General features: G+C 37.1%; 2 protein-coding genes across 2 annotated transcripts in view; one reads left to right on the top strand and one right to left on the bottom strand.

The window, feature by feature from the left end:
- Tnni3k (TNNI3 interacting kinase) overlaps positions 1–25,307 on the bottom strand; it is a 291,075-nt gene that overhangs the window by 56,118 nt on the left and 209,650 nt on the right. The window contains exons 22-23 of the mRNA XM_071617944.1: positions 3,625–3,684; positions 1,029–1,198 (exon numbers count right to left, since the gene is read on the bottom strand). Coding sequence (XP_071474045.1) covers positions 1,029–1,198; positions 3,625–3,684 — 230 coding nt within the window. The remainder of the gene's footprint in view (positions 1–1,028; positions 1,199–3,624; positions 3,685–25,307) is intronic.
- On the top strand, positions 9,519–24,723 carry Lrrc53 (leucine rich repeat containing 53). Its single transcript, XM_027922559.2, has 5 exons — positions 9,519–9,537; positions 9,752–9,865; positions 12,172–12,987; positions 18,787–19,302; positions 22,367–24,723. The coding sequence occupies exons 1-5, from the start codon at positions 9,519–9,521 to the stop codon at positions 24,721–24,723; spliced, it is 3,822 nt and encodes a 1,273-aa protein (XP_027778360.2).

Raw genomic sequence — 25,307 nt, 5'->3', positions numbered from 1 at the left:
TCTGGTGTCTGGGAACTCCCAGTGGCACTCCTGCTGGTGAGACCATCCAAATACATGTGAGTTCCTATGCAGCTCTGCCACAGGTTCTACATAGCACCACAAATGGGGTGACTTGCTGGACTCATATAGCCACACAGCCTCTAATAGATGGGTATAGCTTGCCAAGATGCCAAACAATCTGTTTGCTGCAAGTACCCCTAGAAGCAAGACTCTTCCCGCTGAAACCTTATCCCTGCCTTTGATGTACTCCCTTAAATAAAGGACAGGGAGCCATTTTCTAGTTGTTCAGCTCTAGCTCCTATGTGGACTGGACTTATAAGCTGCTCCATCCCTTTAAAAACTATTTTTTCTGACTCTTGACTCTTAATTCTTCACTATTTCAGACTTAATTTTTCTCAGGTGGCTTATCGCCTCCTGAGCAGAAAACTATCCTGGCAGTGTTCTGGCTGCCCCATGATAAACTGAATAATATTCTACTCTATGGATACCACATTTTGGTCATATACTCATCCTTTGATTCACATTAGGTTGTTTCTACCTTTTGACTATTGTAAATAGTGCTGCTGTAAATGTTTGAGTACAGGTATTTGAGTTCCAGTTTTCAGTTCTTTTGGATATAGTCCAATGAGTAGAATTTCTGGGTTAGGGTAATTCATGCAATACTGAACTTTAGGGGCTTGAATATCCAAAGTTATTCTCTGGCTCTCACCCAGGTAATATTCTTTAGATTTCAGAAAAGAACCCTTGAGTATATTGAATAAATGCTTTTTGTTGCTATTTCTTATTAAGCTAGAGGTAATTGTTTATTACAGAAAGAATGCAACTAACAGAAAGAATCTGAAATAAAGAAGACAATTTCTAATTTTGATTCATGATATTATAAGAAAAATGAGCTCAAAACTCCTTTTTAAATGTTTTCCAGAAGGGTGTTTAATCCTGTTGACAATAATCAAATTTTGATGAGACTATCTTGATATGGTTCTGAAATCTGACTTGATGGTTAGACTGTAGTTTAGATTACCACTAACCTTTGTGTCCAGGAAGGATAGGACCTGGCATTTAGAGCATATTCCAACTCAAAACGACTTCTCAAAGCTGCCACATGGCTTCGGCCTGGCCCTGCCCGGCTCACCAGGCAATCAGAAGAAGAGGAAGGTGAGAGAGACCCGCTGCTGTTACTGGATGCAGGAGACATCAGCTGGGTGAAGGAGAGGCAGTTTGAATCATTTGATAAATCCAATGGGCATAAAGGAATAGAGTCGACTATAGATTTATTTTAATTTTCTGTTCCCAGATTTTTCATATTGGTGAATGCTCTTAACCATCTTAGCTTGCTTTTGGTGTTTCCTTTTAGTCTCTGGTGGCAACAGCTGACTAGCCTTTTTGATCCAGTTCTATGTTGATAGCTGGCCTGTTATACCTATCTTCATCTTTCCCAAAATACAATAGCCCCAAATCAGATTCACAAAATAGATATTTAGATGTTTATTATTCAATGATCACAACAAGATTCTCAACATCCTTCAATATGGCAATAAGACTCATGACAGAGTTCCTTTAAATTGTACCTAAAGTTATTCCCTTTGCATTAAATTATTACCTTGACTTAAAGTGGATTCACACACTTTCCCAAGAACACATCCATTTAATAGATGAAGGATGCTTTAGTGTCTGGCAAATGTTGAACCAAACAGAAGCAGACCAATGCCTTTGCTACATGATAGTTCTTCAGATGTTGGAATCATCCTAATTTTTTCTTCCCTGTGATAAACACTCCTGGTTCCTCCAGTTGGTTCTAACCTTACACAATTTTCAAGCCATTCACTATTCTGATCTCTCTCCATGAAAATATATGTCCCAGTTTTCATTCCTTTAAAAGGATCAGAGACAAACTAGGTACCATTTTGTATGGTCATTTCAGAACAAGAGTGACCAAATCTTCTATTCTGTAGCAAGACAACATATTTTAACTGCCAATGAGTTTATTACCCACTCTCATTCATGATGCTTCTTAAGCATGTGTCTAGCATTTCATTCTTTTATTGTTTCTTCAGCTCTTAAGCAGAGTGTAATATTATTCCTGCTAAATCTATTCCTGTTAGACAAATCCTGTTACTTCATCCTCTAAGAAATTCTAGAATCCTGTTTTCAAATATTTTCTGCCACTCTGAATTTTATTATATCTGCCAATGATGAGTCTCTCCCTCTTGACTTTGGTCTAAGCTATTGCTTGAAAAGTTGAAAAGTGAGAGAAGGGAGCCCTATGAGACTTTTGTAGTTAAATCCCTTTTCCTGACTCTGGTCTATTAATTAGTGCAACCCAATCCAGCAAACTCTTTTGTGCATTATCAGCCCCCTCCTCTTCTGTCCTAGTAGGAAGAATATACTAAGAAGCTTGATCAATATAACAAGATAAGCTAATTTAGTAGATCCTACCATGATCCCTGTTATTCCCAACTGCCTCTAGTGGGACATATATCCTGTAGGCTAGGAGCAACTTTGTCTAGTCAAACATAGATTCACAGTGAGAGGATATTTGGAAGTCAAGCCCTGAAGGCATCTCTTAACACTGAAGGCCTCTAGAAGATTCTCTTGCCCACAGGGACTACTGAAGCATACCTAAATGTATACTGTTCTCCCCATTTCCTGTAAATTTCAGAACCAAGAGAAGGGAAATGAAGTTTTAGGTCTAAAGACTAAAGCCTCCTTCTACACAAAAAGCTTGCTCCTTACAAGTTTCTGTGGAGTCATGATCATCTGCAGACCTAAAATTCTTTTCCAACAGACTGGGTTCCAAAGCATTTTAGCTGAGATTCTTTTTGGAAGCAAAACTTTTTGTGGATGGCTCCATTTTGATATTCAGTTGAGCAATCTCAGGTTGCTGCTTTTCTCCACTCCCCTTTTTTCTCTTCTTTTCATATGCGGATCCTATATGTGTGATGTCCTTCCCCTCCTCCACTAGCACTCCTGTGTATTTGGGAATATATTATTTTTTAATTAGTGCTCCTGTTTTAGCCCCTTTGCCTATTTTCAAATGCTATCTCCTGACCAGGTGTATAGCAAATTAAGGCAATTACAGAGAGAATTAAAGCAAATAGCTCCCTGATATTAAGGAAAGAAAATTCCATTAGCTTGATTATCAACATATATCACTTTATGTAACATATGTGTGGTATAAAAACAATGCTTTTCAATTAATTTATGCATTATTGTTGTGATAATTTCCCCCTTTCTTATTGAACATAAATGGACAATGACTTAACATCTTAGCTTACATTTCACCAATGTAGTAATTCTGTGTAGAAAAAAATCAATTTAAATAATTACCTTCTAATAAATTTGTCATACCTTCAAATTTTCAGGTATCAATTTTTTTTTTTAAGCTGAGCATGGCTATGACAATTTACCTGACTGATTTTTTTTTTGGAACCACCCAAATTCACTCTGAACTTGTCTCTGCCCCTGTAGAAACAGCCAATTTGGTTCTACCCTAGGGATTTAATGAATAGGTTAAGTATAAATGGAGTTATGGGCCTCAGAGTAACTTTCCATAAGCGCCCTCTCACCACAGCCTTGGGTATCAGGGCTTTTATGCGGACTTATTTCAGAAGGCAAAGTTCTTACCTCAATGTTGCAGAGACACTCCTCTAACTTCGTAACAACTTCAGAAAACTCGGGTCTTCCCTGTAAATAGAGAAAAGACTTTTTCCTCTGAAGAATAAAGGGGGGAGACTCTCTTTGGATTTTAAAATTGGGTATTTGCATTTGTAAAGAATGAGATTAACAATAAAGTATATTTTTATTTAAAATACACTTGTATTGAAGTGTTAATTGAATGTTCATTTGCTGTTCATGGAGGGATGTTGAGTTTTCTGATAAGAGTTTTAAGTCAGAATTTGCAACTACATTCAGATAATGAAATAGTGGAAAAGCTTTAATTAGCTTTGCATGTTTTTAAATGGCAGGTTTTCTTCTTCAAAATGAAAGAATAAAAGTGGATCTAAAAATTATTAACTATCTCCATGCCTCATAATATATTGCACATGTGTCATAGGAAAGAAACTGCTAAAGCTAGTTTTGTAATTAGCTTCACTACTGAAAAGACATCTCAGATTCAAAACTAAGATCAAGATAGAAACTTCACTACTATTTCCTACTTTTCAGCTTAAGTTACGTTTTTTATCTTTAAAAACTGCCATTAAAGATATTGTCCATTATAAACCTCAGTGTCAAATGTTTGGTTAAGCATTTATTGTATTCTGATTATATTTCAAGCTTTCTTCTAGTAACAAGGGATATAAAAATGATTATGGGTCTATAGGAAAAAATTCTGGGAATTATATGCCTCCTTTTGTCAGATGCCAAGGACTATATATCCTATCATTTCTCTCTTTATGAAATTTTCACTGCCAGGAGGTAGAGAGCCCAATTTAACATTCAGGCACAGTAACCAACTAATTTAGATTCTTAGTAGAACAATTTCTCCCTTAATATCTAGCCCTCCCCTGAGGACACTACTTCCCCCAGAGCCCTCTTAAGTAGAAGCTGTTTTCTCCAGCACACTTCAGTACCTCTGGGTAGGTGGGGATGGCACTGGGTGAGCAAAAGGCTGTGTCTTCCTTGCTGTCCCTGCTATTTCCAAACTGTTTCTCCTCTAAACACATCAGATTATTGGCCTATTCCACTGACTTCCCCTCCCTCCAGCTCCAAAGTTTTCAACCACTGGTTTCCTGTTATGCTCTCTAAGGTTATTGTCCTTTTATTATCCATGAAGATAATTCCTGCAACAGCTGGACCTCCAGGTTCCTTTACCTCCTCTTCTCCCGTGGGCTTGTCTTTTCCTTTCATGTGGCCACTCAGCTCTGGGGTCATACCCTAGTCCCTGTCACTACCAAGCCCTGTAGATCCCTCTCTGTTCTTCATCCAAGGATCTTGAGCCACACTGATATTTCCAAGCCCTTTACCACTTAAAAAGCAAACAAAAGATCAAAAACATTTTATAGTGAACATTTTCAAATATGCCCCAAAGCAGATATTATACTATCTATTTAATCCACCATTTCCTTTGTTATAATTTTTTGCTCATCTCATCAATTTTTTACTGTCCTCTCAATTTCTTACTCCCTCCTTACCTACTTCACATTTCATTGCAATAACTTCCCATTATCACTCCCTTCAACAAACCTCAACTTCCTGGCCCTATTTTGCATTTTGTACAATACTGGAAAAAGTCCACGCTTGATTAAATCCATCTTACCAGTCTTGCTTGAAAATACTGACGCTGTCACCCCAAGACCTTGTGTACCGCCCATTGCTTAAGACCTATGCCTAGCACACTCACCCTCCCATGCTCTGGATGACTATTTTGTACCTTCTCATCTCTCTTAAACCTCCAGCTCCCACTAGGCTGTCTACCTATCCACCTATGCCTAAACATACATAATCGGCCTTAACTTCTGTTGATGAATTTTGCTTCCATCTGAGGCCAGTTCCTTCGCTTGTGTGCTCCAGCAGTAATTTTCCCTTTTATTTATTTTTTATTTTTTGCATTTTTACATGGTCTCTACTGATTTATCCCTTCCAGCACACAGAATATATATTCTTCCATTTTAAAAACATCAACAAAATAAAATTCCTGTGGACTCTTCTTCAAGATACTGCTCAACTTTGCTGTTCATCTTTATTCCAAAAGTGCTCTAAAGAGCTATTAAACTTTCTGATTCTAATTTGACTCCTCCCATTTTGCCTCTACCCTAATCAAACTTTCTCCTGCAACAGTGCTGAAATTGCTCTTGTCAAGGGTACAAAGACCTTTCTCTCCATTGCTAAATTCAATACTAAGTTTCAATGCTCATTTGGCATAGCATTAAATAAAAAGTCATTCCTTCATCCCCAAAACAGTTTTTTTTTTTTTTCAAGTTGAATTTGAGGTCATTTTCTCATTGTTTCTCTCTTATCTTCTTTAGTCTTCTCTTTTGGTTCCATCTTTCCTCCTTATCTTTAAATTTTGAATCATCCCAGGACTCAGGGTTGGAGTCTCTTCACTCCTATACTTAGAGGTAATTTGTTGAGGTGGTAATTCCACTTCAGGCCTTCAAAAAGCAACTCCCAGATTTCTATCCCGAGACCACTACTCTCTCCTGAACTCTAAACTCACACATGCAACAGAATGCATTTATAATCCTTTCTTATGTCCACAAACAGTAATTTCATCCTCTACTTTCAGAGGCCAAAAACCAAAGAATAATCTTTGACTTCTTTCTCGGTCATGCTTTTATCCAACATATCGCGCTATGGTTTTGATTTGAAATATCCCCCACAAAAATCATGAATTAAAAACATGGTCTCCAATGCAACAGGGTTCAGAGTAGACTTTCAGGCAATAATTGGCTCATGAAAGCTCTACCCTCATCAGAGGATTAATCTATTTGATGGATCTACCCATAGATCTCTGAATGGACCACTGAAGGTGGGGCCTAGCTGGAGGAAGAAGGTCAACAGGGACATGCCCCGGAAAGGGGTTATCTTCTCCCTAGCCTCTCTTTTTGTTCTTTGATCCCCAGTGGCCATGAGCCAAGCAACTGCCTTTGCCAAGCCCTTCTGCCATGAAGTTTCTGCCTTGGAGTCAGATGACCATGCACTACATACTATGAAACTTTGAACCAAAATAAATCTTTCTCTTCTCAGTTGTTCATATTAGGTATTTTGGTTACAGTGACAAAAAAACTAACACACACAAGCAAATCACTTAATCCTACCTTCAAAATGTATCCAGACTCTCAATGGTCAAGTAGCTTATTTTAGAGCAAGGCTTTCATAGATAACAAATGTGGAAGACAGCTACCTGAAAGCACTGCAGAATGAATAAAATCAGGCAGATTTGAGACGGGCATTATTTAGAAGGAAAGAAGGACATGGAGTGTTTCTCTCCCTTTTTTTTTTTATAGCATTTAGTTAGAATAGTCACTATCTGCATTTTAAGAAAAGCTTAAAATTTTGATAGTTCATTTGCTTGAAGAACCAGAGGTCAGAATTCAGGCCAACAAGAATGTAATACCTATTGTTTTATAACATATTACCTCAAACTTAGTGTTTTTAACAATTTTCATCTTTTATCTGACAGTTTCTCTGGGCCAGAAGTCCAGTACTGATTAGCTGGGTCCTTTGCTCAGAGTCTCATCACAGTGAAATCAAGGTCCCAGCTGGCATGGGGTGAGTTTCATTTGAGGTTCAGGGGTCTTTGCCAAGATCATTGGCTGTTGGCAGATCTCATTTCCTTGTGGTTGTATGACTCATCTCCCTGTTTACTTGCCAAATATTGCTCAAGAATGACCCTCAGCTTTCAGAAGATGACCACACTTGATTGCCACATGATCTCTATATGCAGTTCACAATATGGCTGTTTGCTTTTATTTCTGACCAGCAAGGGCATGTTTCTCTGACTGCTTTCTCAGTGACCAGCTGGGAAATATTTTCTGCATTTAAAGGGAATATTTGATTAGGTCAGTTCCACACAGGGCCATCTTTCTTTGGCATATGATGAGACAAAATCATGGAATAATATCACATTATTTTCACTGACTCTGCTCACCCTCAGGGTTAAGGGACTATTCATGTATGTACACCAGGGGATCAAAATCTTAGGAGCCATATTAGAATCTTGTTTATCACTTAGTGGCACTAGAAAGTGAGGGGGATCCTGAAAGAAGAAGCCCTGAGATCTGTGTATAAATGCTGCCTAAATCTCTGAGTGATTATATATGCATGGGGAAGACTTATATTACCCCTTCTAGATAGGGCTAAAGAAAAAGGAAATGGACTAATATTGGATTGGCCCCATGTAAGACATTGTTTTTACTACTATTTTCTCAGAGTGGAATTATCTAACTTTTATTCTGAGCCCATGAAAATCCATTGCACTCTGCAAGGTCCAACTTAGTAGTTACATACTTATTAAAGTGTCCAAGTGATTCCACAAAATAATTTTACATTTTTCATTAGTTTCACTTCTCTCTTTCTTGTTTCATAACGAGGTATTTATGTATCTATACCACCAGCTAGGAAGTACCTTGAGGGTAAACATTTATTCTTATGTACCAGCATAGTCCACCACATTGGTAATTTGAGCTCAGATTTGTTAAATTAAATCACATCATACCATAAACATTATCCAGAATCTTCCCCTGATTCTTGTTAAAGCCATATCATCTCTTGTTTTTATCATTACAATTCCCTTTTCTTTGTGCAGCTTCTTTGCTTATTTGAAAGTACATTCGAAACACAATAAAGTGATCATTTAAGTATGTACTTCAGTTCAAGTAATACCACTCACAAAAACCTACTCCCCATCTTATTTGGATAAAAAACCAAAGTCCTTGAATTCAGCTTTAAGGTGCACCACAGGCCATCCCTGCTATTCCCTGACACAGCATTTCTCTGCATTCAACAATCTGGTAACACCAACCTCCCGTGGAGGCCACCATGCCTTCAAGGACTTTGTACCCACTCTTCCTTCCACCAGGACACAGCACATTTTTGCTTTTAGTAGGTCTATGTTTAAATGACAGTTTATCAGAGAGTTCTTCCTTGCCTACCATTTTTTATGAGCCCCCAAGCTAATGTTATCTCCTTTTCTTGTATTTGTTTCATAGCATCTTTTATCACCAAATGACTTCATACTGATTTTTCATGTTTACTGTTTATATCCCTCCATAGAATATACACCCCTTGAAGGCAGGGCCCAGGGCCATGAATACAGAAGATGTTCTACAAATACTTATTGAACCAATGATAGATTAATTATTTCATGTTTTCCTTATATGTCTTATTCCAGAATTATCATAATATATAGGTACAAGATTTTATGTTCTGTTTCATTTAAAAAAATTTTTTTAAAAAGTCAACCCAGGTGTGCATAATAAATGAATGGTCTTCTTGAACTGAAACTCAAATGGTGTTAATATTTCATTGGTGGATTGCAAAGCATAAAAATAATGGTAAAATTTAACATTTGCTGAACAGTTAGAGCATCTCATTTAATTCTCACAATACTCCATATTGTAGGCATTTATTATTATTTCTATTTCACACATGAAAAAGCAGAAAATAAGAAAAAATGAAATAATTTATCGCAGGTACTATACAGTCATGAAATAGCAGAGTTATATTCAAAGCTAGGTAGAGTTTCTGATCTTAATCTTCCTTCATACCCTCTTCTTAAGTGTGGCATCTAAATCTGTAAAGAATAAAATAATTCAGTTGTAATTCATATAGATAAAGTGCCTGAGATTAGCTTCTTCCTACCAGAAAGAATAGCAGATAAAAGTTATAATACTCAGTTAAATACCTACTGGCTACGTGAGTTTGGATGGTTTCTTAACCATGCAGAGTTTCAATTTTCTCAGCCTCAAACTGGGTAGCAAAATTCAGAGAACTAGATGAGATAATGCTTGTGCAAAAGTTCTACACATTGTAAAGTGTTTTGTAAAATAACTTAATTTGTTTAGTAATCTGTACTAATGGGTATACACCCTGGATGTGAGCTCTCTGAATTTATGATCAAATGCTTTAACAATTCATTTTAAACTCTATGCAAAATAAAGAGTCTAGCCTTTACCTGGCATCTTACAAGAACACCAAGATGCTCATTAAAAAGCAGAAATCATCAAATGCCTTACGAGCTGTATATACTGAAATCATGAATAATAAATGCCAACATTTTGACGTGCATTGCCCTCTGCTTTCTTTTCAGGTGGATGGCTCATTCTCTTTGCCATTTTGCTGCGGGTGGCAGCAGCTTGCCCTGCATCTTGTGTGGTATGCGCCAAAGATGTAACCCTCTGTCACCAGCTAACCTATATAGTAGGTAATAAAACTAATAACTCTAAAAAGCAGTGTTCGGTGTACCTGGCAAATTCATTGCCATGCTTTTCATTGTACTGACTGCTCTCTGTGCTCAGCCTGAAAGAGGTAACCTTTTAAAGAGCAGGCCTTTTACAGTAATTAAAGAGACTGGTAACATTATTTTATTTTCTTGTTCCTGGTGGTCTCAACTAAAAGTATTTTAAGACCTTCAGAGATAACTGAGACATTTTTATTGCAAAAGAATACCACCATTTCATGCTGCTACATCATTAAAACAAAAAAGAAAAATAGATCACTGTAATTCTATTTTTGTCCATATTTTGTACAGATTTGAACCCTACCACCAGCTGAAAAAAAATACAAATGAATCAGAAACCTGAACTGCAATTGTTCAGCATTAGTAAGATTAAGTGATGTACCCGTGAAACAGATTATTATCAAAGTGCATCTCATTTTGAAAGTCTGGTCTTTTTTTATTGGTGGTAAATGAGCTGTAGAAATGCTAACAAGATACACTGCCTGTATTCATTACATATTGCTTGCTTAAGTCAACAATTTAATAAGACACCTTATTAACAAATTTGAGGAGAATGTGATTTACATCCTGATATTCAAGAAGAGATAAACAAGCTATAAGCTCTGCCAATGGAAAATTTTCAGAAACGAGCCTAAGTTAAGAGGGTAAAAGATGATAATTTTTTTTTTCATTTCTAAAATCCCAAGACTATACGAATGAAGAAATAGACATTATCATTCCCCACAGGAAAGAGGCTTCAAGGTTAGTTTATGCATATATTGTTCACTATCAGTATTGAAAACACTTACACACTAAACTCCACCCTTTCAAATGCATTTCCTGACTTTACCACATTTATTTTGTGTGTGATCTGATATAGTTGATGTCTGTAAGAAACAAATATTTCTCATCTACATTGCTGCACTTCTATGTGCTCCTCATTCACAGGATGCCAAGTGTGAAGTTAGATCTCACAAACACAGTGAAGTAAATGGATGACTTGTGAGTAGTAGAGTTTTTGTCTAGTTCTAGGCAAGAAGTAATTGACAGAAATAACAGCTTCTCATTCCGAGTTGACAAACCCTAAAAGACTGGGGACCCATACAAAACAACACTCCTCCATCTCTAATCAAAAAACAATGATGAACGGAACAAAATGTCAAACTGACCAGAATTAACAGAATTCAAAGAATCAATAACAAATGCTGAAAAACAAAACAAAACACTCCCAATTTCAACTTGCATGTGCTTCAGGGATAGAAGCAATTCTTCCAAAAGAAAGCACTCTGAGAATCCTTTGTCTTTTACAGTTTTTTTTTTTTTTTTAATCTCTTTGTTTTAGCTATGCAGTCTGAATTTCCTAAGGGAATTGTGATTTGCTTCCCCCATGGCTGACTGTTCTAATATCACCTGTAGACCTCCCAGGGACAATGGACTCCTCTATTCCTATGACATTGTCATTTGCAGTCAAAACAATTTTAGCATGATAAAGATGTGTTATAATAACTCCTGATTATAATACATCTTTATTGAGTTAAAACGCTTTGATTTCTAATGACAGAGCAGTGATAGCTCTGAGGTGATTATGGTGAAGGGATTTAACAGTTGGAAGCCCTGAGTACCACCTGTCATCACATGATGGACTTCATTGGAGGGAACAGATATAAGACAGGAGGCCAAGATGGCTCAGACTATAATGAGAACCCCACTGACACATCCTCGGGTTGTCTGGAGAGAATATAGATCCTTACCAAGTTGCCAACTCTTAGCCTGGAGCTAAAAAGCAAAAACCAATGCTCCTGCTCACTTCCCCCACCCACACCTTTATGTCTGAGAGAGAAGATGATTGACTTCACCGCATAAATATACATTGCTAGCAGAAAACTGTTTAGGGGCTCAGACTCAAGCTTGGCTTTTAGGTGAATCTGACTGGGGAAGCAGAGCTGGTGCAGATCAGTACACACCCTCTGAGGGAGGAAGCCCAAGAAGCCACCTTCAAAATGCCTTCAATGCAGACAATCCTAAACAATGAATTAACTTTGGCATCAAAAGGAACAGATGGGTTTATGTTTCTGAAATAAACATGTCATAGTAACAGAGAATACAAAAAATCCATCATTCTGATAAATAGCCAGTTTCCCCTTAAATGTAGAAGTCAGAGAATCATTTTCATTTTGTTTATTGTTCTTACCCAGGTAATGAGGTTGTTCACAGGGTATCTCCTCTGTACTCCCCATTCCCTTCCCACCTGTGGATATCCAGTGTCTAGTCTGTGCTTTTCTTCCTTACAGCAGCCCCTGTGACCACGAGGCTTCTCATCATCACTGATGGATACCTCTCCTCTGTGGAGAGGGCAAATCTGTCTCTCCTATTCAATCTTGCCCTGCTCTCCCTGAGCAGGAACAGCATCAAGGATGTTCAGGAAGATGCCCTGTATGGCCTCACAAAGCTGCGGACATTGTTGCTGGAGCACAACCACATATCCAGTTCCTCCCTGGCAGATCATACCTTCAGCAAGCTCCGCCACCTACAGGTGCTGGTGTTGAGCAACAATGCTCTCCACAGCCTGAGAGGGGCGTGGTTCCGACACACCAGGGGCCTGACCCGACTCCAGCTGGATGGCAATCAGATCACTAATCTCACAGTTAGTTCTTTTGGAGGCACAAATCTCCACAGTCTCAGGCATCTGGATTTATCTAACAATTTAATTTCTTACATTGAGAAGGGTGCCTTCCGGCCCCTGCCTCAACTACAGGAAGTGAACCTTTCCCAAAATAGGTTGGCCCACATGCCAGATGTTTTTACTCCACTGAAGCAGTTAATCCTTCTGAGCTTAGATAAGAACCAATGGAGCTGTACCTGTGATCTCCACCCCTTGGCCCACTTTCTAAGAAGCTACATTAAGTCCTCTGCTCACACACTCAGGAATGCCAAGGACCTAAACTGCCAGCCATCCCCCACAGCCATGGCCACTGTAAAGAGTGTGCTGAAGCTGTCTGAGACCAACTGCGATTCCAAGCCTCCCAACCTCACTCTGGTTCTAAAGGACAGACGTCCCCTCCTTCCAGGACAGGATGTGGCTCTGCTGACTCTCCTAGGCTTTGCAGGTATGCCAGGAAGAAGTGTGCCCTCAGCTTCTTTTTTCTCTTGTGAATATTCTTGAAGTACACTCAATGATGGCTTTCTCGGGGAACTGGGGTAATCTGATAGGATTGTGGAAAGGAGAGGTTGCCATTGAACATGGAAAAATGCTGGCTGAGTTGGCATAGATTGCAAGAATTCCTGTTTCAGAGATGCTATTTAACAGAGGAAAGTGCCCTGGAATTCAAGAGCTCTCAGTTTAAGTAGCATTATAATACTGAGAAAGTTAACTTGTTGTTTAGTTTTCAGTTTTCTTGTCTGTAATGCGGGAATAATAGCTGCATTCCATCATCCTCCATTTATCAATAAGTATAAGTACATGCCACTAGGAGACAGGGTTAGAAAACTGATGAGACAGACTGTTCACTCAAGGCCATCACACTTGTGTGTCAAGTTATAGTGGTGTAGTAGTGGGCCTTTCCAGATTCACAAGAAGATGCTATTAGGATGATCACATACATCCTAGTCTACAGTGGGTTGTACAGTAGTGGTTTAGTGCATGAGTTCTGTAGTTCAATTACCCAGGTTTGAATTAAGAACAAGGGCTCTGTTCTTACAAGCTGTATGACTTGGGGGAAGTTATCTGACTCTAAGTGACTTGGTTTTTCTCCTGTTTTAGGCTCTTCTAGGACTTCTGTTTATCCAACTCTTTCATAAACTTGGCTTATACCTTCCCAGTTCAAATGAGAAAGGATAATATCCAATTCTTGATTTTTTTAATAATTAAAATTTTATTTATGTATTGGCTATGTGTTACTGGATGAATGATATAAAGTGATGCTATTAGTCAAATATCAAATATGAATGAGATTTCTTGAGTTATTTAGCTCAATCTGTGAGTAACCACGATGATGATGATGATGTGTATGGGTGTGTGTGTGTGTGTATGTGTTGCTCCAAACTGGAAGACTAGATGCTAAAGGACTAGGACTAAATCAATGTATTTTGAATATGTGTTGTAAATAATTATTTGATAACGGGCTTCCAGTCTATTAATTGAACATCAAATTTTAAACTTCTAACATTACACTTTTCATCAGAATAGACAGCATCATTTCTTGACAATGAAACTTCCACCAGCAGTAATCAAACTTACCTGTAATGGAATCCAAGTCTTCCCAGAAAGATAAATTGTTTTAAAAACCGTGTAACTATGTCAGTAATTATATGTGCTAAGAAATAATTTACCATAGATGACAAAAGTGATAGCGCAGAAAATAGATTTTCTTTTTGTGATTCTTAGAATACAAGATCTAGGAGATATTTAGTAGATATTCCAATAAAAACACACTTAAATGCACACAGAAAAGCCCTAAGTTATGGGGTTCCAACAGGTTTAGGAAATGCTAGGTTAAACAATGTGAAATAGCCTTATTTATTGCAGCAGTTCCCACAGTCTTTCTTTTGATAATGAACATTATGAATCTTTAAATGGGAGAAAAAAGGTGAAGCATTTCTCAAACTGATTTGATCATGAATTCTTTTTTTCTTACAGGATTTAATTGAATTAGTGTTTCATATAATGCTATTTTGGTGTATTAAAATAGTGTAATTTTCAGTATCCTTTACATTTATATTCAGAAATATATTTTACTAGGTTAACAGCTTTTTTTTATCAGTATAGAGAAGGATACAAGTTTTAGAAGATTCCAAATATTTTGTCAAAGTGACAGGAAATCTAATATACATGGATACATTCTGATAAATTATAAACATGATGATTATGGACATATTGGTTTTAGTGTGTAAAATTATTATATGAATGTATTTTTCATTAATTAATTAATAAATATACTATTATTTTAAGGGATTCTTCTTTAAACAGATTCCTTTTTTTAAAATATCAATTTGCTTGACTAAGATTATTCTTCTTATGAAGTGAAATTGTGGTGAATTGTGTGTGCCTCTAGATTGTAGGAAAAAGACTAAGAACTATAATTTTGTCTATGATTGCACTTTCTTCTCTATCTGTAATTAAGCTGTGATAAGTCCAAGGAATATAAATAATCATATTCAGTGAATTTAAAACCAATCAGTAAATACTTAGCACCAAACACTAATATTTTGACATTTATTATCCTGTGACCTAGTAAATAAAAAATTTTCATGAAGCTATCATGTGTTTGCAATGGTTCCACAAGAAGTTATCATTAATTGTGCTACTTTTTTTTTTTTGCCAACTCAGAATAATTGTTGGAATACTTTGAAAATATAAACAATGGCCAGATGTGATGGTGCAGGCCTGTAATCCCAGTGACTCAGGAGGCTGAGGCAGAAACATCTCAAGTTCAAAGCCAGCTTCAGCAACTTAGCAAGATCCTGAGCAAATTAGGGACACTCTGTCTCAAAATGAAAAATAAAGAGGGCTGCAGATGTGGCTTAGTGGTTAAGTAAGGAATCAATCCCCAGGACCAAAATAATAATAATAATAGTAGTGGTGGTAGTAGTAGTAGTAGTAGTAGCAGTAGTAATAGAAACAATGCCCCTGGCAATGAAAATTCAAATGTATTAGCACATTCAACCTGACTACAAGCTTCATGTGCAACTTTTGCTCTCTCACCAAGGAAAGTGACCACACCTGAGTGCCATGTCAACAGAAGGAGAATGAGTGGGTCTTTACCACTTAGGCACAATTAGAGAAGAAGGTTTCTCTTATAATCAGGCTATATTCACTTGTATGTTACTGGCTGATGCATGTCTTTAAGAAAACTTAGATCCATCTTTCCTGTATTATTTACTTTAATATTTACATCACACATTCAAAATATTTGATTGATTTAAGGGATGTTTTTCTGTTACCATTTTCTTGCAAGACCTAACACAGCAATGTAAAACCTAAGCAACAGCAGAAGGGTTAAGGTTTGGATCCTAAATGTCCTCTAAAGGCTCATATATTAAAGGCTTGATCACCAGCCTATAGCACTATGGGAGAGGGCAGAACCTTTAGGAGGTGGGGCCTTGTGGAAGGAAATTAGGTCATTGAATACATGTCTCTGAAGTGGGTACTGTGATCCCAGACCCTTCCTCTTGTTCTTTGCTTCCCTGCTGCAATGAGGTGAGCAGCTTCACTCCCCCACATGCTACTTGGCATGATGGTTGCCTTGATATAATTACAAAACAATAGTCAATTAATCATGAACTGAGACCTCTGCAAGTAAGAGCCAAAATAAACCTTTCCTCCTTATAATTTGATTTTTTTCAGGTATTTTGTCATAACAACAGTAAACTAACACAAAAGTAATCATAATCCCACAATTCAAACTTTACTGTATCGAAGTGCTGATTAAACATATTTTTTATATATATATATATATATATATATATATATATATATATATATAATTTATTTAATCCTGGGTAGTATTATCCCCATTTAAGAGAGGAGGAAAACTAAGGCTCTCAGATACTAGAAAATACCCAAGAAAAGTGTCATAACAGCACTTTGAATTCTGAGTTTTCCATGTAAAAAATAAGGAATATGTTCACTTATTTTTAACATTAAAACCCAAATCAAATCTTTGTTTGGAATAATGCATACTCTAGGATGCAGCAATAAAATGGTTATGATCTAATTTTTGTTACCACTTTAAGAAAATATGAGAACTTTAAGATTAAATTATTTTAAGATATTATAGTCATTTTTGAGAGCACGTTATAAAATAAGTTAAAATGGGTTTATAATATCTCTAGATCTGGTAAACTATACAATTATTGGAGGATTTCACTAGAAACTGTCATTGTCTCTCCTTAATCTTCATCTTTAACAGGAAAAAAAAAAGGAAATGAAACAATCATGCCTAACACATTCCCTTTCCTTTCAAGTTCAAAATATCACATTAATATTGTCACCAATTGAGAGAACCAAGCATAGTACTGCCAATCAGTGAGCCTAGAATATTGTGATCATCTTATTCACTGTCCTTATTTCCTGAGGAGGAAACTTACTTGTCAAAATCACACAGCAGCTATAGGTAGACTGGGCTTCAAACACAGATTTTCTTAGTCCTACAGACATGATGTTTTGCTGATCACCATTTTGGGGATTTATGATTTGATCAGCCAGTGCTTTCATTATCAGAACTTATAAACAGAATTACTTCCATTTATTTAAGAATATTCTATCAAACTTCTAGAATACCTTTCTGACAGAGTTGTGAGCACTGAGGATAGAACGTTCATCAAGACTGAAATGTCTGTTTCCTGACAGTGCTTACTTCCAGCATGGGAGAACAGACATTGAACAGACAAATAAAGGAATGGAAACATTATTCTGTCATCAATTTTAAGAAACAAAGGAAATCACTGTGGTAGACGGGTAAACTTTGGCTTGAACTTTTAGGCGGTTGAGAGCGTCCTTTCTCAAGATGGGGCAAAGTAAAGAAGAAAAAGAGGTTAGTCTGTGTTTCAGTTAGCTTTTGCATCGCTGTGATCAGAAGACCTGACAAAAACAGTTTTAGAGGAGGAAACGTTTGCTTGGTGCTCATAGTTTTGCTCTGAGCCCAAGGTGAGGTAGAACATCATGGCAAAAGGGTGAGAAGGAAGAAAACAGCTCAGGTCATGGCAACCAGAAACCAGAGAAAGCTCTACTTACCAGGGACAAAATATAAACCTCAAAGGCACAAACCAGGTGACCTACCTACTCCAGGTACACCCTACCTCCTGTTAGTTACCACATGTTAACCCATTTAAGAGGGTTGATGCACTGATTTGGTTAAGGTTCTTATAACCCAATCATTTCACCTATAAACATTCTTGCATTATCTCACACATGAGCTTTTGGGGGAATCTCCCCCCAAACTGTAACAGTCTACACCTGGGTTTGAGAAACATGGCCACTTACAATATTCCTCAGAGGACAAGCTATGCCTGCAAAGCCCACAAATGACAGTACCCATCTATCGGAGATCAGATCTTATTCATTTTTCTATGGCAGTTTATAAAAGTGAGTGATCTTTGCAAGGTAGAAAAATCAGTAAAAGCACCAAGAAATCTGGAAGTACTGGTTTAAAGGATAAATAAAGTCCAAATAAGCAGAGATAGGAGAAGGTGTTATAAGCATCACTAAGAGAATATACAGAGGCTAAGAAGTATGTTTTAATTTTAATGAACTAAAGAATTTGCAATATAGTGTTTGAATGTGAGGAATAATGAAAAATAAGATTAGAAAGGGAGGCAATGACCAGATTGCATTGACTCTTAAGTGTCAGGGAAGTTTGGTCTTTTTGCTGATAGGAAGCCAAAGAGTTGGGGTGGTGGTGAATGTTCAGGATGATTAAAATATGGCAATAGTATATTACATCAATTTATCTTTTAGGAGGATGAGGTCAGGGTACATGAGATGTTTTAGAGGGCATATGATAATTTCAGCTTATTTTTATTAACTATGAAACTATCAAATAGGAAGTTGGGAATTAAATTGGTTTCCCACAGGCAGAAAAATAATTTTAATGCAAGAATTCTTCTATTTTGAATGAATTCTAGTCTGTTTAAAAGCTCTTGTTTTTTTTTTTTACCAAAAAGATTCCAGATGGTGTTGTTATAATTTTTAATATATATATATAAAGAAAAATCCAAACTGGAAAGCAGAACAATGTCAATTAAAATAGCTTCTGTTTGGCCTGATATTTCTCCAAATGGTGATGGACTTCCCACTCACTCTGATGCCCTTTAAGCCATTAACCTTTATATTTGTGGGTTTCACATTTGGTGATTTATGTGTCTCTTCCTATGATGTTATCTTTTAATGGTCTCTCTATTTGTCACAGGAGCTGTTGGTCTCACTTGCCTAGGTTTAGTTGTATTTAACTGGAAACTCCAACAAGGCAAAGCAAATGAACACACATCAGAAAACCTTTGTTGCAGAACCTTGGATGAATCCCTGTGTGCTCATGAGGCAAGAAATTACCACGCTAAGGGATACTGTAACTGCCACTTAACTCAGGAAAACGAGATAAAGGTCATGTCCATTGTGGGGTCCAGAAAGGAAATGCCACTTTTACAGGAAAACAGCCATCAAGCAACATTGGCCTCTGAGTCCACAGCCCCTGACGGATCATTTAGAAACTTGAAAGGGAAGGACCATGGGGCAGACAGCACTTTCTTTTGCCTGGATAGCAGATTGCTGCAGACAGGATATTCAGATCCTCCTGGGAATAGGGCAGTTTTTAATGATGCAGGCTTAGTTACAAGATATTGTCCAAAAAGAGTTGAAAAGCTAAGGAATCCTGAGCCTGGAGAAGTCCAATCTCATACCCTGCCACAGCATGTAACAAGAACAATAGGTGAGTTTGTCTTGTTTTAAGAAAATCCCACTCTGTTTAATTCCCTCTGGAGAGAAACTCTTTTGATTTCCTCAACAGGAAAATGCTATAAAAATCACTGTTTATTCCTCTTCTAAAGATCTGAAGCTACTGTGAACGTGTGTGTTTGTGTGTGTGTTTGGGGTGAGGTGCACCCCACTCTCAGAAGCTAAGTGGGCATCTCTTGTCTACTGGAAGTGAATTTTGAGACCCACACGCTTAACAATGTTTACCCAAAAAAAGAAAGAAAGAAAAAAATAGAAAGAGGGAAAATAAGAAATAGCAAAAAAAGAACTATTTTAAATAGCAATGGTGCTATTCAGATTTATGGGACAGTGACTGTTAGCTTTCATTCCAATATCCTCTGAGCTCTAATGTCAATTCTGCAGTAAGCAACCTTCCCAGGGCATGACATGTTAGAAGAATGGGCCTTCTAATGCTAGTGATTCATTTCGGGAATGATGTCAAGAAACATACTTTGCTTGCTGAGCTGTCAAGGATGATAACTTCCCAGTTCAGAGAAAGTCAGGACTTAATTCATTGTCCCATGCTGGGAGCCAAGTGAATCTGGCCATGACATCTACCCACTGTACATGGGCGATGTCAATATTTAGGTGGTGGCAATGAATTAAATGTCTTCCTTTTTCTTCCTGAATAGTAAGACGATATTTTTCGGGCTCTGCAGATAAAACTTTGACAGCTGCTCTGTAAAGAGATTCCTGTCACTTATTTGAATTAGTTTACAACAGAGTTTTTTCTCAGAATATGAATGACAGAGGTGCTGTATCAACAAATTTGTACCACCAGGATCTGGCCCTAAGAATGGATTTGGGGACAACTGGATAAGGATGAAACCGTATATTATTTCCTATGTGGCACAAGGCAGGATGTGAGTTCATCTGACTGCATTCCTCATGCTCCATTTCTTGCCAGTTCTGGGGGCTGATGATTTGACTCAAGAGAGAGATGGCCAAGGAAGGAAACATCTGCCACAGAAACCAGAGAAGACTGGTTTATTTTATAAAGAAAGAAGCACTTAGCCTTTCAACAGAATCATACCTTAGGCAGATGTTCCACTTTAACTTTAAAATGCCTTCAACTTCTCTGTGGAAAACTTCTATACTGAAGAAAATGTGGGTTCGTAACTATTTAGAACCCTGGGCCTTGTTTTACACAGAAGACATTGGCTTGCCAGGTTATTAAAACTACTGAAATTCTGCTTCATGCCAGGGATTGTATTGGAGCTATGAAGGCCTGGTAGCTGAGGAGAAGATAGCCAAGGCTATATTTGCTCCAGAATAAAAGACAGTGAGGAGAGAGTGATGTTATGTTTATGCCTAGTAACTTGGGAAAGCAGAATTATAGACTTTCATGGGGAGGGGGAAATCTAGAGATGATCAAGTCTAAGTGTTCTTATTATTTATCTTTGATTTCCAGAACTCTCTGAGAATCTGATAAAGAGCACAGATGTATTTCTCAGTATAATTCATATATGTGCATAACAATTCCACCTGCTCCAACCTTCTAAAACCCAGAGAGTAAGTAGTTTTTCTAAGGCCACCCACAAAGTTGATGGCAGATCTTAGATTATAATTGGATACTCATTTGGGCTTAGTCAGTATACTAGTTAGCTTTCATCTCTGTGACCAAAATACCTGAGAAGAACAACTTAGAGAAGGAAAAGTTTATTTTGACCTCAGAGTTTCAAAGGTCTCAGCTTCTGGTTGGCCAACTCCATTGCTCCAAGGTGAGGCAAAGCATCGTGGCCAAAGGGCTCAGTAGAGGTAAGTTGCTCAGCTCACTGTGGCAGGAGGCAGAAAGAAGGGAAGAGGCCCCAGGGAAGATGAGCTTTTTCAAGGTATGTTCCCAGTGACCCACCTACTTGAGCCATGCCCCACCTGCCTACAGTTTCCACCCAGTATAGATGTTCTTTCAAATTACTAAAACATTAACTGATCAATCTACTGATTAGGTTATTAGGTTATGGCTTTCATAATCTAATCATTGCACCTCTAAATATGTCTGCATTAACACAAGAGCTTTTAGAGGATACTTTATATCCAAATTATAACAATTCACTTCTTTCTTTTTGTCATTGAATACAAATACTTTCTTCTTTCTTTACATAGACCATTTCACAAAATAGGAGAAAGCACACCAATAAGATATGACTTGAAATTCAATACTCATTATGGGTAAGAGGAAAGAATTTAGTGTCAGACAGACGTGGGTTCAAGCCCTCGCCATATCACTTAGCTCATGAATGACTGGGGGAAAACATCATCCTCTCCAAACATGCTTCTTTGTCTATAAATATTATAAGGTAATAGGAGATTTTCAAGGACTCATAACTTGTAAAATATCAAATGAGATACATACCAAATGCATATAGAATAGCACATTGCCTAGCTTTTAGTATATGCTCAATTAACTATATTAATATGTAATTAATATTATTTAATATGTGTCACTAATTTATATTTACCTATACCATTAAAAGTCCCAGGCAGAGACTGAGGTAACATGAACCAGGTCATAATTCAAAATTCTTATTTATTTAACAAATATTTAATGAATATTGAATTAAGTTATTGAGCCAACAAGCATTTCCCTTTTTGTTGTCTAGGCTATTTTCTTTTTGATCTCTGAACATAACCATGTTCTTTCTAATGTTTGAGTTTCAAAAAAGAAATGAATGCAGAAAAAATTACTATGCCATTTGAAAAGGATTCAGATATTATTCATATTTAAAGCAAACCTAACCAACAACTAAAGATGTACAACTATGGATAATATTTCTATTTCTATTTCTACAATTTCTAAATCAGCCTCACACTGACTGAAATGTGGCCATAAAGAATGCCATTGTAAACATACCAAACCGCCAAATATCCTTTGTGGATTTGGCTAAAAATTAGGGAATATTCAAGAACTGTTATAATCAGAGGAGTCATTTTTGCACTTTCCATAAGGTTCCTAAGCATCTGTTTGGTTAGGGATTTAAAACTCTGCCCAGTGCTAAAATCCTGCATTTATTGTTCAGCAGATATCAGTGGTGACACATTTAGAAGAAGATATGCAACATCCGCTTCAGCCTTGGCAAGAGAAACTCTTGAAAAGCATTTAACAAATGGATCATGGCAACCTCCAATAGAAAAAGAAGACAATGGCTTACAACCTCACAGGCAGAGACATTTTATTACAAGCTCATCACCCAAGCCCTGTGTGCCTGAGGAGCACTATGTACAAAAGATCTTATGCAAACATAGACCAAAATATGATGACCCATGTGGACTGTTAAAATGGAGCAAGCCCAGGTATTTTCAGACAAAGAACTCCCTTATCTGTAAATATGTACCATATAATCAATTTCAAGATTATATGAAAGAAAAGAAGTCAAGTTGCACAGAACATTCAAAGTCTGAGAAAGAGCAAATCCAAATTAACAGTGCAATAGAAAAATTCCTTATGAGTGAGAATAACACAGATTTATCAAGGTTAACAAGAAAATACAAGAAAACATATTCCCCAAAGAGGGTTAGCTATTGTAATCCTGACTTAGTAGGAAAAAAAAGGTGGGTGAAATCACCCAAAACATCAACACACTGGAAACAGCAGGAAAATCAAAGTAATCAGCTGACCACCTTGGATCTCAAAACAAGCAAAGGAGGACGATGGTTTACTGAGTCACAGATTATCAAAAAGAAGAGAATCAAACAATCTGGTCACAAAGGGAAAATTAAAGGACAAAATTTAAGGAAAAAATTAAATTTACGTCCTTTTAGAAAAGTCAGAGTCCATCCAGAAAAATCTTCACCAGAACTCCTCAGAAAGTGTAAACAAGCAGTGATACCTCCTAAGACATTCCCCAAAACTTCTGATAAAAAAACTAAGATAAATCTTGTGTCTTCTGCAGATTTCCTTCAACAGTCAGAGAGTGACAACTATATTAAACTGACTCCAAAAATGCTTTTTCTTGAACATGCCCCGAAGCAGACCTCAACTTACAAAAGAAGTACTAAAAATGCCCCTCTCATCAGTGCTAACAATTTGTCTACAGGCAACCAGAGCTCTGTAAAGGGCAACTGTTACCCAACTGGTCAGGTTCCTAATGGAAACTCATCAACTGTGCCTCAGCCTACACCCCAGAATGTCCAGCACGGGCTCTCACTTTCTCAGTTCTCAATGGAGCAAATGGAAGGTACATCTCAGCTACAACCAGAAGTTTCTAGTTATTCACCAGCTACTTCAGAAAATGTGGGAAATAACATTTTTCCATTTCAGCATTCCAGGGAAGTTATTGATCAAGGGGCAACAGAGTCCAGAGAGCTCATGGAGCAGAACGAATCAAAGTCCAGTGAGCTAAACCAGTCCCCTCGGTCCATGAGAAACCAAGCACAATTTCTAAGTGTTTACAAGACTGACACTTACAACAAGGAATGTACTTCAGAGCAAAATCAAATTTTACAATGTAAGAAACAAAACTTAAGTCATAAACAACTTGAAAATGAAGAAAAAACATTAATGACAAAACCCAAAATATCACATCCAATTGTGGAAAGTTGTATTATGGATAAGGAAGGAAATGAAGTAGGGAAAAATCTTCTTAACACAGAAACTTATGATTCCTCTCTTATTCCCTGGACACAGTCCAAGAACAACCTACCATTTATGATGACAAATTCTATTCCACACCAAAATAGAAGAGAGCTTCCCAAGGATATCAGTACTTCTACTCTTAGTAGTCAAGCCATTTGGCATCTAACCAATAGTAGCGAAAAAAGAAGTGACAGCGCACATGTATTGCCCAGAGATGACAGCACTGAAGCTCTGGAGATAAAAATAGTAGAAAAAGAAGGGGAAAGTATACTTGATGAAAGCAAGACCAATTCTAGTATATTCATTTGGACCACACAAATGACCTCAAAGGGCATCACAATCGGAGGGCAGCAAACTTGGGAAAATGGGAAAAGTGAAAAACACGTTTTCTGTGATTCAAACTCTGTTGAGGAGACCATTACAGTTAAAGATCCAAGGATCACAAATTCCCAGGAAACCAAAAATAGAATACCTCACAGTGAAGCAGATCTTCAAATTAACAGTCATATGCACGATTTGAGAGAAATTCAAAATATGCAGCCAGATAAAGATAGCAGTGCACACAGAGAAGGTGAAATGGCAGCGGAGAGACATGCAGTGCTTCCTCTCTCACCAGAGTTAAAAGACATTCGTTTTGAGCCAGAAAATGAGGTGCCTCTAATTCCTAGCAGAATAAATGAAGCTGAAAACTCTGTTCCAAAACCTGTACCGCATCCACCATCTGCTGAATATGCTAATACATCACCTTTAGAAGCAGAGCAAAGTGAACAAAATAACTCAAATAATAATCACTTTCTAGCTTAGCTCTCTTCAAAAGGACACACAAACACCCTCTAGCCTTTGTATGCATTTAAAATGCATTATTTTGGAGAACAAAACCTCAGCAATTCTTAGTTATCAATAGAAGTTCACAGTTGAAAATAATTTAAAAAATCAAAGATGGAGCCACAGAATATGTTTGATACAATTTACTGAGAAGGCTTTTTTAACAAATGGGAAAATGGGAAAGAAAAGTTTTACCCAGTCCTGGAAAAGCAATCAAACACTGAAAGAAATAAAAAGCCTCAAATTAAAGGGTAGATATTTAAAAAGCATTTTACTAGAGGTACTTTTAGTGTTTATTTTATGGAAATTATTATAAAAATCTTAATTAGTGGCACTACAGTATTACCTTCTACAGAGATGACTATATATTCATATTTGAGCCCAATTTGTTTTCCTAATTATGATATGAAAATAAAATTTCAGTTTTTTTGTTAGTTGTAGTCTAGCTGATATGTATAACAGCATATTTTGTGGTTTTGTAACTGTTCTGTTGATAGTTATCCTAGATCTTAAGTAGAAGTCTTTAAAAGCTATTATTTCTCTGAGAAAAAAAATTAAGGATT

This window comes from Marmota flaviventris, chromosome 10 (genome assembly GCF_047511675.1).
Source record: "Marmota flaviventris isolate mMarFla1 chromosome 10, mMarFla1.hap1, whole genome shotgun sequence".
Lineage (NCBI taxonomy): Eukaryota > Metazoa > Chordata > Mammalia > Rodentia > Sciuridae > Marmota > Marmota flaviventris.
The sequence above is the reverse complement of the archived record's forward strand: the minus strand, read 5'-3'. Positions and strand labels throughout refer to the sequence as shown.

Excerpts from the sequence above, each read along its gene's own strand:
- Lrrc53 (XM_027922559.2), top strand. Across the intron at positions 9,866-12,171 it reads CCAGCTAACCTATATAGTAG|CAGCCCCTGTGACCACGAGG; the intron begins GTAATAAAACTA and ends TCTTCCTTACAG. Across the intron at positions 12,988-18,786 it reads GACTCTCCTAGGCTTTGCAG|GAGCTGTTGGTCTCACTTGC; the intron begins GTATGCCAGGAA and ends TATTTGTCACAG.